Below are 18,628 nucleotides of genomic sequence, written 5' to 3' on the forward strand. Positions count from 1 at the left end.
TCTGCATTTCAGGTTTTCAAATCAATACTGGGGAAACACTAAAACCCTTTCTATTCCCCAAATTATTAGAGTAGCAGCACAATGACAAGTCTGCAATTTAAGTATACACCGTAAAGACAAAAAACGTAGTAAGAGGTTTTGATTTATAGTGAATTAGCATTTTACCAATAGGTTTCTTCTGGCTGAAACATACATAAATCAGTGCCAAACGTCAGCAACACCTTGCATTAGATGGTCATGTTCTGTTAACCATCTCTTGATCACTTTGTTTCAAATCAGTCTTGTTGGAAGCTTCACTGCAGCCAAAGGGCATGTTTTTCTGGCAACTGCTAGATGTTTTTATTCTTTTTTCTCATTATGTATTTTACTTTGACAAGGCTGCCTGGTCCACTGGCTAAAAAAAAAAAGCCTCTGAAGTATCACATTCCCACCACCATGTCTGACTGTGAGGATGGTGTTCTTAGGGTTGAATGCTTCTATTCTCTTTGTGTCCAAACAACTCCAACTTCCTCCAACTACAGAACCAATGACAGAAAGCCTTCTTCTTTGTGCTTGCCTTAGAGTAGTGGAGTCCTTCTCGTTTGCTGTCATGTTGCTCAGATTCATCAGGGTGGCCGTCGTGCTGATCTTAGACTCTCCATGGCATCTAACATTTTTGCCAGTGCAGGGCTCACTTTTGTTTTCCTACTACTACTACAAACTGACAATGCACAGCTCTGTCAGTTGTTTCCATAACAGTAGTTCACTCAGATCTTTGATTTTAGGCTTAAAATTTACTAGTAACTGACTAGAGAACAACTGCAACAGTTGTTTGTAGTGTGTTAAGAAGCATTAGAAATAAGATAGAAATTACCAGAATCATATGGAATAGGATCGAAGCTGCATTTACCCCAACACTTGCAACAATTTTAAGGGGTGTAAATAACTTTGGGCATGATAAATGAAATGGAGGTAGAAATAGTTCAAATTAATCATCATCATCTCCAACACAATGTCTACCTGTCTTTTGTCGCTTGTTTGTCATTTCTAGCCAGAAGAAACCCATTAGTCACAGACAAATTCATGATAAATCGAAAGTTTGCTTGAATAAACTTTCACCATAACTGTATCTTGTCACAGATCTACTTTTGTTTGTGTGACAAGCATTTGAGATGTCCATCTGAGAAATTTACCAGGAAAATAACACTTCAGAAAGAGTCCCCCGGTGATTTGGGACAATCGACTGACCACACTTTCAAAATGATTCTTGGTTTATCTGCAGTATAAAGTAGCAGGACACCGTTTCTGGCAACATCGCCGCTGAAGCGTGAGGGCAATAACAGGGCTACCATGTAATCACCCTTCCACCGACACCGAGAGTCAGCACTTTAAACTCTCATTTACTGGTTCATTTCAGATCCAATGTGCAGAAGCCAAGAGCCCAAACAACGCAAGATGCGCAACTGTCCTAATATTTACAGATTGCACTGTAAATTGTACTTATTTAAGCGGCACGGCTCTGAGTGGAGACCGTAAACACAAGCCATTTCATCATCCCCATTCTCTTCCCACTGAACATAAAACCAGGCACTCTGGAGCAGCTGCATCACGCTCAAAATGACAAAGAGGATGAGGATTAACCTGAATCCGTTACAGTGAGGCAGGGCTACTGGAGGAGTCTGGATGTGGGGATGAGATGCCGCTGGGAAAGCCTCCATAAGAGCCTGTTAGTCACAGTGCAACTCCACCCTGATGCAGATAGAGCTGGGTAAACACTGCTAGAGTTCTCTGAAACTACCTCCCTGCAATCCTCGCCTGAAAACCTCCGATACACCTCCTAATGCACAGCAAACAAACAGGGTCAGTCTGCGCTCCCCCACGTCGAGGCTCGGAGACAAAGATGCGACTGATAAAATGAAGGTCAAGGACAAAAGCGAACAGAAAAAACACGGCAGACAAAGAAGTCTGATGTTGCTTTCATTTAACATAATTAGCAAATCAATGACGTCTCGAGTAGTTTTTCATTTCAAGGACACTGAAGCAGGCACAACGGATAAGAACGAATGGGAAAGTGAAAGGAACATCCTTAATGCATAAACAATCTGAATTAAAGTCCTTACGAAGAATGTGGGATGTGGAGCCAATTAAATAATGAGCAGATGTTCCAGAAACACCACAGTCATCAGTAATGCACACAATCAACACAGGTTGTTCACCAGTTCTTCAGTCGTCAGAAGGGGTTTTCTTGAAGAGGTGACGTGAGGAAAACAGTGTTTCAGGGCTGTCAGTCAATAAATCAGAGGCTGTAGGTGTCCTCAGGTAACTCTCCCAGCAGTTCATCCAGGTCGTCATCTGCACAGCACAGGACATTAAACAGTATTTTAATAATTGATTAATCGATTCAGACAACTGGTTGGAAAAAGAAAATAGGACATGTGATGACATCATCTTGGGCCTTGAGGAACTGTAATGGGACTTGGTTAATTATTTATTGACATTTCTTAGACTCAATCAATTACTTAATGGAAAAAAATAACCATAGATTGATTGGAAATGAAAATAATCCATATCTGCAGTTCTATGAGTGGTAACCCTCTGAACCTCAAAACTCAGTGGAGGGTTTGAAAAGCATGTGAGCATGACGCAGTTCATCAGAACTGGAAGAATCATCAGATTTTTCATTTTAAAACAGCCCTTGAACTTCTCCTCTGTGCCATGGAGTTCTGTTTGCAAATGAACTAAATTGTATTTAATTAAAAATCACTACATTCTACATGTCTCATTTAACAAATTGCCAAATATCAATTATTTGTAACCAGATTTTGGCGCACATTTGTACAACTGATCAGCTATTAATGATTTGGATGGCAGTCATTGGCAAAAACTCAGGGACTGTTCAACTGAACTACAAGTCGTGTTACACATAGGTGATAGTCAATAATAAACATAAAAACCAGTAGAAAAAAATGTAAATTGTAAGGCAACTATAATATTTAGAGTAACCATTGTTTGTCTAGTGTTGGAAAGACCAACATTGGACACGTGGGAAAATGTTGCACATGTTGATTCCAGATTTTTTTCACAAAAATTCAAAGTCTCATACTTCTTTTTTATGATTTATGGCATTATAACTGGGTCACACTGCACACAAGATATGAGTTTTTTCTTTACTTCTAGTCATGGTTGTTCTGTCTCCATAGAGGTGCAGGACTTCATACTGCAGTGAAAAATGAATCCACAGTGAGTAAAAATGTGACAGGAGTAAATAAACGGCCAGAGGCTGCTTAGAGCTCACAGAGTTAATCATCAATTTACAAACACACAGTCTACAGCGAGGCTTCCCCTTCAAATAGGCCATAATTTTCTTTCAACATCAAAAACAAAATCCTGTTGGATGATGAAAAACAAAGTGAGGCCTTTTTTCCTTTATTAGACTTTACTGAAAACGGCAAAATGTTAAGTGTGGCTTGAGGCTGGTGCAACATCAAAGGTCTTGTTGTTAGTCAAATCAAAACAGTTTTACAGAGTAAATGGACTGCATGTAGCAGTTCTATCTGGTTTTACCTTTTATTCGCACACGCCGGTGGCATGCAAATCACTGCTGTAACTGTGGACAAGAAGAGCTGGAGATCAAACTGCTAACTCTGCGAGCTGTGGATGAACCACGACCTCCTGAACCTCCGCCGCCGTAATTGCTCCACGTTATGTATATTCAGTTCAATATGCAGCGTTTCCACATTTCCGAGTGGAAATTCTGATCTGTTGATAGACTAGAATACATCATGCAGAGATGCTGAACATTTCTACAAAACTTCATGTGATCGCAGTTTTTGCCTCTGGACCAGTCTCACTTTCACATTAACATTAAGGAGAGAATTTAGAGCCATTTCACTATTGTGATCACAGGTTTAGATTTCAGAGGCTTTACAGGGGGGATGTCCTCCTCATTATATAGAACATGGACATCTGCTCCCCCAATGATAACATAAATGAAGCAGAAGACCTTATTTAAAAAAAACAAAAAACACTATGGCATTACTATCAGACAGAACAAGGCCTCAGAGAAGGTGTTTTTTCTTCAACACAAGGTCATTTTTTTTACTCTCAAATGAGGAATTATGAGCCACTGAACCTAAACACAACTACTGAACCCACTGAGGAAACATAATTAGATCCATATATATGTATTCCGTTATATTTTGAACTGTGCCAAGTCATTTAACCAAAACATTCTGCAATAAACAACGTTTTGGCCGCACTTCATCATCATCCTGCTATAGGGGAAATAAAACTGTTTTACTTGTTCGTATTTCTTGGAACAAATCACAGTCGACAGTGGCAGGGTTAAGCTAAGAAAGTGGCTTCCTGTTCCCTCGAAACAAGGGAAAACATGAAACTCTTCTGGAGGAACATTCGCACACAAGTAGACAAGTACTGTCACTAAAATGTATAATTAATCAAAAACTAAATGAGCAGGGCTGCCTTACTGCACAGTCCAAATCCTCAACAAAACTTGACATTTTCAGTGTGGAAGGTCACTGGTCGGAGGTTGTTGTTTCTTGTAGCAAAGCTGACTTTAAAAACAGTAACGTACAGACAGCTGCTGGAGATTAAAGAGCTCCCAAAGATGACCAGACCACCTGGTGCCACATTTTTGTGTCTTTTGTTCCATAAATGAAGACATTTCCAACATGAATTGATGCAGAAAAGGCACAAATTGCTGCATAAAGACTCATTAGAATGTGGAAAATTAGGTGACAGATGTTTAAAAGACCTTGTGCTTAATATTTAAATGAAACTGAGGGACATGATTGTAGACTTTGGGTTTCATATCTGTAGAAGTCAGTCAGCTCTCAGGAATCAATCTTTGTCTTGTCTTTTCAGAAAGATAAAACGTTTCTTGACTGATGAGACAACAGGTTGCTGCAAAAGTCATTAAGTCTACATTTCAGCTTAATAATCCACATGAACAATGAAGGAAAATAAATTCACCAAGTGTCCAACTGCAGGTTTTGTCTCACGCTTTGCTTACAGAACATGTCACAGCACGATCTTACATCTTTAGCATCTTCATAGCTTCAAGTGTTGACTTAGAATCCAAAATATCATTAGTAGATTAATATTTACGAGCGAGCTGCTGATCTAGACAAATGTGAAAAATACAAACTAGCCTGAAACCTATGAGCTCATTTTCAATTTCCAAGTCATCAAGATGCCTTTGGATGCAATTGCAGAGACCGACAACCAATCAGAGGAATGAAACGTGTGAATTAGCGGTGAGCAATTGACAAAAGCCAAAAGGTTTTGCTCTTCTTCTTTTAGAGAAAATATATTGTCCAGTTCAGGAGCAGCAGCCATCTTGATTGTCCACACAAGTACATCAAAGGCTCACCTCTGTACAGAGATCGAACCAAACACATCCATATCAGATAAATGATGATCATTGGCCCTGCACGGACGAGGTTGGGCGGTAATCTGCGCCAGTGGGAGGTAAGCCAGATGCATCCTGGCACAGCAAATGAAACACGAGCTCTCAGATCTGACAAAGCAGACAGTTTTCAAATCCGGCATCAGGCGCTGCATCTACATTCACTGCTAAATGAATATTAAGTAGAAATCAACAGGTTAATCAGAAATGTAACGCTGCTTAGTTGTATCTCCAGATACACAGCTCTTGTTTTGCTCCACTTCCACAGGCTTTGGGAGGACAGCCAAATGTTAATATCTCACAACATTACCAGACAGCGTTTATGTTTCACTCAGCAAAGCCAAATTATACTGCAGCCTGACATTTGGCAAACTCGGGATGTGACCAGAATTCATCTCTGGCGACCAGTCTGACTACATTCACGGAGACCCACCTGCATCCCAGCCGGGCTCCTGCGGCGTTGGGTTCCCTGCGCACTCTTGGGGGCCTCTGCTGGAACGAGTGTCTGCCGGAGCTCCAGGCCCTCTTCCCTCCTCGTCCTCTTCATCGAACACCAGCTGCATGCGAGAAACCGGCTCCCGGAGGACATCGGGACGCCAAGCGGGTGACAGCAGCAGCGGCTCCTGGAATGAAAATGTTTCAGAGGGACACATGACAGGTTGACAGAACATTTCCGGATGAGAGGTTTAATATATGCTGGGATGTAGCGGCGCTATTCTCAGCTGATAGCGGCGGTGGTGCTCACCAGGACCAGTGGGGGGAGCTGAGTGGAAGACAGACTGACTCCATCAGGGGAGTAGATTCTCAGCAGGTTGTTGGGGGTCACGTTCAGGTAATGGTTACGATGGGAGGGAGAAAACACACCCACCTGTTGACACCAGCAAGAAAACAGAATCAGGCCAAGCACAGGGGAGATATTTCTCTCTGATGGAGGCCACTGAGAGTTACCTGTTTGAGCAGCAGCACGGCTCCGACCTTCAGCTCCTCCACTCTGTCCTCTAAGAGACGCCGATGCACAGTTCCCTGAATCTCCCCTTGAGAGTGTGACAGAATGAGAGGAAGCAGCACAGTGTTACAAAAATGGCTGGTTAGAAGCACAAGATATACTGGAGGGAAGGTGCAACTGAACTAGCATCAGTTCTAACAGAAAGAAATTTTACTCCAAAAGGTAAATAATATGTACAACCATAAAAACATAATGTAGAGGAGTGTGTGAAAAACATAAAATAGCATTTAAATACACACAAGACAACAAGACCTCAAAATCTAAATATGAGCCCACTGAGGTTTGAAATGTTATCTGTAAAAAAAATTAAAAAAAAGAAATTACATTAAAATTGTAACAAATAAAAAATTTAAAAACAAATCACAAAAATTATACCACTCATCAGAGCCAAAAACAGAAATAATCATAAGATGTGAATTTCCCTGAGAAAAACTAATCAAATCCAAACCTAAATTTGGGATAGTTCATCAAAATCTTGAACATGTTGCATTAAAAAATTCATCAAAAATATATCATTTGCTCTAATCAGACTCTAGACAAAACAAAAAATAACCACAAAGCCATCAGTGCGACCAACAGCCATGTGAGAGAAATTAAAGGAGTTTTCAGCTAAATTGCAGGATGAGTTCACACAGAGCAGACAGGAGACAAATACGGGAACAAATTAAAAACATAAGTAGGAATATAACTACAGTATGTAAAGTCATCATGTTTTCCAGTCTACCTAACATTAGCTGCAGTTTGGAAAAATGTTGTACATGCTGATTGCAGGTTTTTCAATTTATGCAAACCGAATAATCACAGCAATTTGACTTTTTCTTTGATATGATTTGTGCTATTTTAACTGTAGTCACTTTTTGTTATACCACACAAAAGATATGAGTGTTTTCTATGTCTAGTCAGAATTGTGCTGTTGCTACAGATGTGCAGGACTTTACTTTGCAGTGAGTAGAAATGTAACAGCTCTTCACTTATTTGTCCTCTTCTTAAATATTGTCTTGGAGAGGCCTTGTGGCATTTTCTGGTCAAAAATGTTAAGTTTGAGGTCACCCAAACACACTGCATGTATCCTTCAGGCCAGACAGACATCATGAGTAAATTTTTAAAAATATTTGAAGTCCTGCATTATTTACATTCACGTCTGTTAGTCAGCAGTCCTCGTCTTCTTTCCCTTTATTGGGTCATTTTTATTTTTCTGGATGTGTAACCATCATCCGACATCCGCTGCTGAAATAGCACGAATCCTTCAGCATGAATATGTATCACATCACCCCTGTGCACGTGTGTCTGCACGAAATAAGAACAAAACATGGACTCGCTAATGAAAGAATGACTCAGACCTACTGCAGATGAATTTTTTTTTTCCCCAATAGGGCTGAGGGAAACAATTATTTCCACTCCTGTCTGATCTGGTGGGTATTTTACTGATTAATCGATCTGTTGCTTGGTTTAAAAATGTCAGAAAACGGAAAACAAATACTAATCAGTGTTTCCCAGAAGCCCAAGATGACAAATGTCTTGTTTGTCCACAAACCAAAGATAATCAGTTTACTGTCATAGAGGAGGAAAGAAACCAGAAAATAACCACAGGAAGATGGAAGCTGAGAAATTTTATGTTTTGTTCCTTTAAAAAAACACTTAAACTATCAAAATTGTTCATGGCTGATAAAAGGAATCATTTAATCAGTTAATCAAGTAAACATTGCAATTGTATTTTCCACTGTCAGAGCTTTAGCTCAGATCAAAAAGCTGACAACTCATTTATCATAAATCTAATGTATTTCAGTTATTTTTGACTAAGAAAATAAGAAAATAGTTTAAATTAACAAATTACAATTCACTGTGCATGTACATTTTACAAGCAGGAGCCTCTGCCTCAAAAGCCTGTGAACATGAGGAATATTGAACACGTCTCATTTAGAAATCTGCCAAAAATTAACCATTTGCTAACTAGATTCTGTAAAGAACAAAAAAAAAATTGCTGTCTTCAGCACAGCTGTGAAGACTTTGTTGACTCAATTGTGAGCAAATGTCACGAGACAAAAATTCAGGGACTTTTGGGCTGAGCTGCAGGATGTGTCTATGCAAAGACAGGTAGGAGACAAATTAGCGTACAACACGTTTTCTAACATGCATATCCTTTGTCTGCTGCTTTATCAGTATATGTATTTTCATTTGGCTTAATTATTAGCAGCAATTAATCTACCCATAGGTTTGCTTGGAAGAATGTTGCACTTGTCTATTCCATTCTTTTTTTCATCCTGAAACAGTCAAAGTGAGCCCACAGCGATTAAAATTGTGGAAGGAGCAAACAAAAAAAAAACACTTGGAGTTCAGAGGTTAAAAAGAGGAAAGAGGAATAGATAAACACCTTGAGCCACTGATTTGTTGATTTATTTACCACCAATTAATCTCCCTGCAACTAGTGTGGAATCACCACAGGCTCTCAGCAGAAAACTGCCTGCAGGGGAAATAAAAAGCTGCAAAGTGTCCAGCAGGTGGGAGGCACATTACCGAGAGAATGGTCCCTGGTGGTGTCGGAAGCACTTAATACCCACCCACCACTAATGCCAATCTACTGCTATTGAATCACTAATAAGCACTTAAGGCCTCTGTTGAGTACAACATCCTCTCTGGAGCGCTGATAATCTGTACACCTCGTGTGGCTGCTCTCTGGGGGCCATGGCAACCGGCTCAGCTCAGAGGTGGATCAGACAAAAGGGTGAAGGCTTAAGGCGGGAAATGAGTGCTGCAGAGGCCATAGTTGTGTATTCCACGTACGTGTGTCCGTCTCGGCGTAGTCAAGCATGTAACAAAGGCTGAACTCTGCTCCCAGACTATGTGGAGCTCAGTCAAATGTCAAATGTCAGGCAGGAAGCTTGCTGTTCCCCCACAAACAAAATGTCTTTTTTCTACTACATTTTAGTCGGAGCCTGGAGTGTTTTGCATCACCTCATAAGTGTGTGTGTGTGTGTGTGTGTGTGTGTGTGTGTCGACTACCTGTTGGGTCTTTAAACACAGCCCTGGCGTCAGCATGCGTGTGGATGATGTTCTTCAGAAGCACAGCCATGTTGGGCACTTTGTTCCTCGCCAGCTGTTTCAGTGCAGCCTGAGTGGAAGAAACCGGCACACTGATTAGAATCCTTTTAATTGGTTAATTGATGGATTAACTGACAGCTTAAATTAATTGGCAGCCACTCTGATAATTAATCTTTCATGACGTTTCAAGCAAAAATGTCACATTTGCTTAGTCATGCTTGTAAAATGCAATGATGTGAAGCTTCTTTGTGTCAAATATGAGAATAAGCTGAATACACTCATCAGCCACAACATTAAAACCACCTTAATATCAAATAGGTCCTGCTCATGCTGCCAAAAAAGCTGAGTTATTGCATTTCAAATTATCATTTCTGATTTGCTGGCAATTTCTTTTTAATCATAACCCATGGCTATTGAATTAAAATGCCATCCATACGTTTTTAGATTGTCATATTAAATACTTTCTAGGATCATTTTTGGTTATTGAGAGCTCACACGATGGAATTTTTCATGATGGCTTCATTCTTTTTTCGTATTTCAACTCAGCCATTTATTGCAGATTCTGAATCAATGACATGAGAAAGAAAAGTGAAAAATTCAGGCTTCCATCTTGAATAGTCCTTGATACTTTTAAACACCAGACAGACATTTTATTCATTCCCATGAGGAAGTTCTCTGAAAAATGCGGCTCTGACAGGCGGAAAATCCTGCCAAAAATAGGCTAAGCTCATTGGTGTCTCTCTACATGGAAGTTTTAGCAAAAGGTGAAAGACTTTTGAAGAGAAAACCAGAGTAACCAAGTAACAAACAAAACCAGAAGAAGCTCGGCTAACGTACAAAACATCTTCTAACATGCATGTCTTCTGCTTTATAGCTTTACATAAGTTTGTTTGGTTTATTATTTACAGCAATTAATCAACCCAGAATATCAATAACACACCTGGTTGTCTACATGATGGAAAAGAAAACACGATTTCTCAGGCCAAACCACCTTCTTCCTTTGCTCCATGTTCCACTTCTCAATGTATTTTCTGACACCCTTCTATTGTAGCAGCATGAAGGTTTTCAGCAGTTTCTGCTAAATGAGCTCGTCTGTAGGCCAACCGTCGCTCCCACCACACATCAAAGAGCCTTGGGCGCCCATGATCCTGTTACTAATTCACCAGTCGTCCTTCTTGTACCACTTTTAACAACTACATACCGGCAACACCCCACAAGAGCTGCTGTTTAGATGTTCTGACTCCATCGTCCAGTCATCACAGTCAAAGTCGCTCAGATCTTTATGCTTGCCCATTTTATCTGCCTCCAACACGTCAACTCTAAGAACGGACTGTTCATTTGATGTCTAATACGTCACACCCACTGACAGGTGCCATTATAATGAGGTCATTAATCTTATTCAGTTCACTTGTCGGTGGTTTTCATGTTGTGGCTGATCGATTGTTGGGTAGAGTGAAGTCTACACTATTAATGCAGCATGTTTTAGACAACAGCCATGGAACCAAAGTGCTTTGAAATACAGAAATACGAGCACAAGAAAGCTTAAATATTGTTGTTCAGACCCTGTATTATTATATAAAATACAAATGCACCAGTTGAAATTAAATATTCAGGTTAAGTCCGACAATAATATACACAGTGTTAAATAACCTCACCAAAAAAATAATAAAAATATAATATAAACACAATATTAAGATTCAAATTAGAATTAGAACCAACAATATTGTACATTTAAACAGACTACCAAACCGACTCTTCAAAATTATATGTTGAAAACAACATAAAACCCAGTAAAAATCAGGAAATATTTTGACTTTTCTGAATTTTTTTCAGGCAAAACAATTTTCAGGAATACTGAATCATAACAGAAGTGTTAGCTTGTGGGTTAAACATTTTACTTTTGCTGGGATCACACATTTCCCAGAAATACTACAAGAAAATATGTAAAATAACAGCTTTTTAAAAGTGTAAATGAATACATTTTCTGTATTTCAGTCTCACTCTTTATCTGCAGACTGGTTGAAATTACACCTATAACATTTTTTACAGTTGCTGTCTTTGCCATGAAGTTAAGCCAGTAATTAGGACCACAGGGACGCACACAGCTGCAGTTTTATTTGTTTAACATTAACTGAGGGGTGTTTAGTCATTCTGACAAATTACTGCTCCCTGTTGTTCTTAAAGGAAACTCAAAACCTGAATCAAGGTTTACCTACTGAATATCTAATCACCTCAGCTTGAAATCCTATTCCTCTCTCTCTCTCTAACAGCACAAACAGAGGGGAAGGAAAGCAACGTCAATAAATAAACAGCAGCGAGCAGGATTTACTACTGGGATCATCCTTTCTTTCCACTGCATTAGATGGAACATGTCAGGGCTGTGTGCTAATTTGTTTATTCATGCAAACAAGGATTTTGGAAAGCCGACATTCATGTAAACAGCTTAACCTGAATGAGCTTAGCCAGCGTCCTGCCGGTGACTCGGCGCATATAAATGGAGTCGCCGACGAGCAAACACAGCAGAAACCGACATGTGTAAGTACTCAGGACGACTGCCACTCAAAGCTGCTGCACAGAGGCCGCCTCCGGTAGCTGCACAGCGAGAGCAGAACAACGGCCCGGTCTCCATTAGCGTGATTGATGAATGATCGCACTGTTTATAATCACAAAACACCTCCGGAGCAGCGCCGTCATTTATCCTGATTATATCAATCAATCCAGCAGTGACACCAAGGCTGCGATGATGGAGGATAAGTAACTTTAAAGAAACTGCTTGGCCTAAATATCCCTGCATACCCAACGCTGCTTCAGTCTGAGGGAGTTTTCCTGTGGTTTCTCTGAACAGCAGCAGATGTGTGATGATAATGAGAGCATACCTTGCGAAGCACCATGACCACGCTGTAGGAGTGAAGGAAGCATGACGGATTCCTCTCATCCAAACCCATCTCTGCCTTCATCGCTGCCCAGGCGCCGCCGCTGAACTCATCCTCCTCAGCCTGTGAGCTGGAGCCCTTAAAATAAAGCAAAACTGTTTATAAAATCACAAAAAAGCTACTATGCTACTGATACTCCAGATCATTAAGCCCAAGACCTCTCAGAGGGTATAAAAGGCATGTTATCTTTCAATTAAAAAATATCAAAATTACACTATTTATTAGAGTCAGACACTAGGAGTCTTTATGCATCATCAAAATTTATTTATTCTGAATGTCTTATTTTAAAAAATCGCCATAAATCAACTGTTTACACTCAACAAATCATATAAAAAACAAAAAATTCTGCGTTCCTCAGTGCTTCCAAGAAGCCACAAGGGATCGAGCTGTGAACAACAGTGACGTGGCAAAAATTCAGACTTTTTAGGTGCAGGCTGCAGATTGAAAACAAGTATGGAGGGAAATAAAACAGACTGGAGCAATAAAATAAATGCAGCGCGGCTGAAAAACGGTGGCGCAATTTTGCTGCAGGACACATTCAGCAAGGTGAAATATCTTTCCAGAGTTAATGTGCACAGCAGTGTGAAAAACACCTGACGTAAAAATGTAAGTAGTAAAATATCTGCAGCATGTGGAGCTCATTTTTTTCCACTGTTGGCAACACCTGTGAGCACTTTAAAGTACATGTCAGACATGTGGAATCCTGGTATTTTCAGCTTTTATAAAAGAAATAATCAAAGAATTTCAGCTTTTTCTTTTTTACTTCTTGACAATGTTGTGCTGTTTCCATAGAGGAGCAAGACTTTAATGCGGTAAAAAAAAGAACCCACTGTGATGAAAAAAAAGATATTTTTAGTCTAGAAATGTACACAATGCCATGTGTTATGTGAAAACAAAGCACTAATCAGCAGACTGACTTTACATATGTTGGCCACTAACAAGCTGGATGTGTAAATAAGCAAACATTTGCCAACAGGTTTCCCGCTTGTCAACATCACAGCTCAGTGTTGTTTCTCACATCTTGTTTCCGCTGCCCCCATGTGGTCAAAACATCTGTTTCCTGATCTCCCACTGTCTATTTCTGTGTCATTTTAGTCATTTTATCTACTTTAGAAGCAACACAAAGGGAAGAAAGCATACTGGAGCATTTGGGAGATCAAAACAGCCTTCAAGTCAAATCACACAAATCTCAGCACGCTGTAATTATTAAGTAGTAAAACACAAAGACTTTTGGAAGGGCTTTTGTTGTGAAGCCCAAACAGTCATGTTGGAAACAGACAAAGTCATGTGAGCAGAAGGCAGGAAAATTAGCAGTTATTGCTCCTCTGTTCCGCTCTGCATACAAAAAAAGAATGACTGTGCCGCATATCTTTTGTTGGAAAGTGATCAAAACATGAACGCTCATCGTTTGCAGCATCTCTGTCCTCTTTTCTGATTCTGTGTTGTAGGAAGGTGGAGTTTATCCCAAAGTGAACCGAGTGAGAAGCAGAGGGGAAAGCTACTGTGTCACAATCTGCTTCCACTGAAGATAAAAACACTTTTCTTTTCAGTTTTTGGTTTCAAGGAAGATAAATCGTTTAAAACTTTAAAGTAACATTTTCCCAGCAGGTCGTGAAGGTAACACTCAGTGACCAGGAGCAGCTCAGCGGGACTAAACACAGCAGATCACTTGTGACCAGAGGTTAAAATGGGGTTTGTGAAGAATAGGAGCCCTCATTCAGTGAGGTCAGGGCTCATAGACCAAACTACAGACTGTAGAAAAAAGAGACCATTTCTTTGATTGAAAGTTGTTCCAGTGACACCTGTAAGCATTGTGTTCTGTGGGTTTCCCAAAGCAAGCAAGAAATTGTTCCTGGAATGAAATATTACAGCTGAATTTTTGTAACTGCCATCAAACTAAAAACTAAATTTAAAAAAAAAAAAGTACAGTATGCTGTGTCCAATTAAATCTGTCGAAATGTCTACACTCCATTTGATGTATGCACTTTCTGTATCTTTTGCTCCTTTGAATGATGCAACAATTTAAATTAATCTGATGAATAAAATGTTCCCCTCTATTAAGCTCTGTGAATTTCCAAAAGATATTAATACATGATCTCAAATATACAGCCCTATTTGCAAACACGCTGCCGCCTAATTTCTATTTAACAAGTCTGATAAATATTTGCATTTAACTGACGGTTCAGGAAACGCTGACATTTCCGCCATTCATTAAAAACACTTTGCACAGTCCCAACTAAAGCATCCGCAGCAGCCATTAGACTGAGGATAATAACTGTTTTCATTATTCAGGCGCCCGTCTCTTGCCTCATTTAAGTGATTAGATAAGTTCCATTCTTGCAATAATTGCAATGATTGTAAATGTTACAGCATTTAAGCAGCCAAATTGACAAATCCATGCAGTAATCCACCTCATACAACTGAAAAATTTAATGACGTTCTCTGAAGAAAATGACATTTGAGCTTCTGCTGAGAATAAAACTGTAGCTGATGGTGCTGGATTCATCAACAACACAATCGGTTTGTTCCCGATGATTTCACTGTGAATCTGAGCACAACCGCTCCGTTTGCTGTGGTTAGTAAAGCTACGCACAGTCACAATGACATGTCAGAGGGCGTAAATAGTTAATGAAGTTAACGCTGTTGTCAACTGAATAAAGTATAATGTGGATCATGCTGCGGTATTATTACAGCTGTTTGATAACGTCAAAGAAAAGGAGGCAAAGTTGTACAGTCAGAGTAGATTTCAAGGTTTATGTTAGTCTGTGAGATGGTGATTCTGATACTGAAGGAGGTGGAGGATAACGAATATAACCACTGTTTATGTCACAGGGTTTCTGCAGAAATCAACCAGTCAAATTTAATGTTTTTTAATGCTATACTGTAAAAATTTGAATGGCATGACCGTGAACTCAGCAAATGACATGGGTTTGGTTTTTTGTAAAAGATGATTTTTATATAAAAACTGTCCTTATATTTCACTATTTCTGAATTGGGAAACCACTCCTGACTACCCATGGGCTGCAGTCATTCTCTGAAATCCACGTTTTCTAGCCATTTTTGCTCGAATTTGCGTTCCCCCATTTCCCAGCTCCTCCACCTGGTCCAGCCTGTCGGCCACACTAAAAACACACAGTTTTTGGCAATTGTACCCAACTGGCCAGTAGCAACTATCGCGATGGTTCAGCATGTTCACGCAGATGCATATATCTGACGAACGGCAGTCTATAACTATTATATATTATTATAGCCAAATATTTTCTTGAAAACTGCAGCAAGAATTTTTAATGTTACTGAGAATCAAATTTAATGATTTTTAATGCCTTATTTTTTGCAAAATCAACTTAATGACTATTAATGCTTTTTAATGTCCTGCAGAAACCCTGTCAAGATACAACGACCGAGTGGAATAATTACATTAGAGCTAAAAGAAATCAAAATAACAACAATAGGCATGTCTGTTTAATAAAATTTCCAGTAATTCACTGTTTTAAATTTCTGCAGAATGAATATTTCCTGTCTGTCTAGGCCTTATATGCTGTTAAACTGAACATTCTAATTTTTGGTCAGCTTTTTGGACATTAAATTATGTAAATTTGGGCACTGAGACATCATTTCTACTATTATCTGACATTTTAGTGATGAAACAATCAAATAATCAAGAAAATTACAGACCGACTGACTGATAGACAAATGAATCATCAGTTGAAGATGTGTCAGGGTTTTGGTTAATGCTTTCATGTGATACGTGCTTTATTTACCTGGCTTGGCAGTCGGGCGACAGCCCCGTGAGCAGGGGTCTGAGGAACGGAAACCACGATCTCCTCCAGGTTCTGACCCTGAGGCTGAGAAAGACGATTTCAATCATTAGGTTTGTGCCTTGATGGAAAGACAAATGCATAACTGACAGATTTCTCTGATAATGATTTATTCAATTCTGACAAGCGCAACATCTCAGGTGGGACAACATGCGATTTCGCTGCTCAGAGGGGGCAGAGGGAGATACTATGAGACCAACCTGCTGTGGTAAAAGTCCTGCAGGACCAGGGAAGCGCCGGGTCCTGGTTCGGTGAGGCTCAGAGCGAGGCCTCTTCTTTGGGAGCTTGTTGGATGCAGATACAAGCTGGACGAGGCGATTGGTTAGAACCGGTGTGTGAAGGGGATGAGGGCTCAGATTGGAGGACGGAGAGGAAGAAGGAGCTGGGGAGATTGTTTCAAAGAGGCTGCGGGTCTGAGGGGAGGGTCTCGGAGTTACTTGTGGATTATGCGGCTGCTGCAGTGTTCTGGAAAAGGTGCTGGGGGAAGGAGAGGTCGCAGGTCGACTGGGGAAAACACCAGGACTGTGCAGAGGACTGGGGCGGGAGTTCACAGCCTGCAAAACAGAAAGTGTCCGAGGAGGAACGTTATGATTAGATAAGCTGGAGGTCTTGCTGAGCCCCCTGAGGGTCCAATCAGATAGTGGCCCTCCACTGGTCAAGGGCCGCAGCGTTTTGGCCGAAGATGAAGGCTTGACTGTGGGAGCAGCAGGTGTAGAGGGAGCAGGAAGTCGAGGCAGCTGCTGCATTTGGCCGTCACACTCGTCCAGGTCTGCCAGGTCAACATCCCAGTCATCGAAATCATCCTGAGCCACGCAGGGCTTCAGCAGCACCGTTGAATGACTCTGTTGTGATGCCAAATGTGCGGGAGGAGGGAGCTGAGCTGAAGAGGAGGATGAGAAGGAGGAGAGTTGCCTCAAACCCGAAGCAACAGTTCGACCAGCAGCAGCAGCAGCAGCAGCAGCAGCATTCGTGCCACTGCTTAATGCTGTGCCACCACACGGGGCAGCTGATTTGCCTCCAGTTTGCTGAAGGCAAATGTTCTCCATCTCTCTGTGAGCAACCGAGGAGGCACGCAGGGCGCAGGATGACACAGCAGCTGCCACATCGGCTGGTCCGGACGCTGAGCAGGCAGCCCAGTCTGTCCCAAGCAGGTCCTGGGACACACAAAAAAAAACACAGAGAGACACACACACACACACACACAGTGGGAGGGAAGGCAAGCAGAAGGAGCATCATTATATTACAGAACACTGACAATTAAGTAACAGTGAAAATCGGGTGTGCAAAAGCCTGCTGTTAATCACCTCATCATCAAAGTCCTCGCCAATGCTGAACAGGCCACTTAATTTGCAGGTCTGTAACAGAAGTTTAAAAAAAATGTATTTGCGTTAATAAACGTCCAGATGCTACTTAGCATATAAAAATGCCCCCCCCCCAAAAAAAAACAAAAAACAAAAACAAAAACCAAAAACGTGTCCTTCATTGGTGTTTCTGTGAGTGGTGACTGTGTTGTTAGCACATTAGCTCAGTTTGTAGTTTGGCTCACTTACCATCGCAGTCATGAGATATCGCGATGAAAGCCGTTTTTCACAAGTTTGGACAAACACACCAAACTTAATAAGACACACAATGCCATCCAATATCAGCGTTTGAATAGAACTTCTTCTCTCTTATCGATATATGTGCTTTGGCGAGAAAACGCGACTAGCTAACAGGCTAGTAGAATCTTTTCTCGACTGGTGCTGCTCCTGCTTGGTACCCGCCGTACGTTCAAACATGACGTGATGACGTCAGGCGTGTTTATACAAAGAGTGTGGAAGTAGAGCAAGATGACTCACTCCTCATCAAATCTGACGCGTGTTTCATAGGACTAGATTTCACTCATTTAATGCTATTCATTTATGCATAAATTAATCAAAGCTTAATTTACACTCAAAGTACACTTAAGTATAGAGGTCTTATTTATAATGTAGCTGAATGAGAAAATAAAAGACACACAAATAAGAAACTTGGATAACAACAACTTAAAAATACAAAAAGGCAAAGTCAGTAAAATTTTAAAAAAAAAAAGAAAGAAAGAAAAAACATTGACTGGAGGTGAGTTAACACATGCACATCCATTATTTTTTAAATTCTTAAAATTCATTGGATTTGCTACACATGCTGTTTTTGTGACTTGTAATACATACTGTTTGTTAACCTGAAATGCTTGCTTTCTTCCCTTCTTCTGAATATTTGATCTTTCTTTAAAAATGTTGTACTTGTCTGTGCTTACTGTAATGCACCAAATAACCACATCAAATTTCTCATATGTGAAAACTGATGTGGCAACAGGAGAAAAAATATTTTATAACAACACAGATTTCCTCAGACTCTAACTGCATTATATTTAATTATATTTTGAAGTGTAACCTGGTGGCTGGAT

At 40.3% G+C, this 18,628-nt stretch overlaps 1 protein-coding gene across 1 annotated transcript; it reads right to left on the bottom strand.

Annotated features, from left to right (window-relative positions):
• Positions 1-1,915: 1,915 nt before the first annotated feature.
• Positions 1,916-17,987, bottom strand: hrob (homologous recombination factor with OB-fold). Its single transcript, XM_022196189.2, has 10 exons — positions 17,754-17,987; positions 17,508-17,558; positions 16,404-17,357; positions 16,147-16,230; positions 12,329-12,463; positions 9,414-9,522; positions 6,356-6,441; positions 6,153-6,275; positions 5,841-6,030; positions 1,916-2,331 (listed from the first exon to the last, which is right to left on the bottom strand). Exons 1-10 carry the CDS (start codon positions 17,763-17,765, stop codon positions 2,276-2,278), a joined length of 1,800 nt encoding a protein of 599 aa, XP_022051881.2. The 5' UTR covers positions 17,766-17,987; the 3' UTR covers positions 1,916-2,275.
• Positions 17,988-18,628: the final 641 nt, after the last annotated feature.

Source organism: Acanthochromis polyacanthus, chromosome 21 (assembly GCF_021347895.1).
Source record: "Acanthochromis polyacanthus isolate Apoly-LR-REF ecotype Palm Island chromosome 21, KAUST_Apoly_ChrSc, whole genome shotgun sequence".
NCBI lineage: Eukaryota > Metazoa > Chordata > Actinopteri > Pomacentridae > Acanthochromis > Acanthochromis polyacanthus.

Excerpts from the sequence above, each read along its gene's own strand:
- hrob (XM_022196189.2), bottom strand. Across the intron at positions 16,231-16,403 it reads CAGGACTTTTACCACAGCAG|CCTCAGGGTCAGAACCTGGA; the intron begins GTTGGTCTCATA and ends CGTCTTTCTCAG. Across the intron at positions 2,332-5,840 it reads GGAGCCCGGCTGGGATGCAG|ATGACGACCTGGATGAACTG; the intron begins GTGGGTCTCCGT and ends TGTGCTGTGCAG.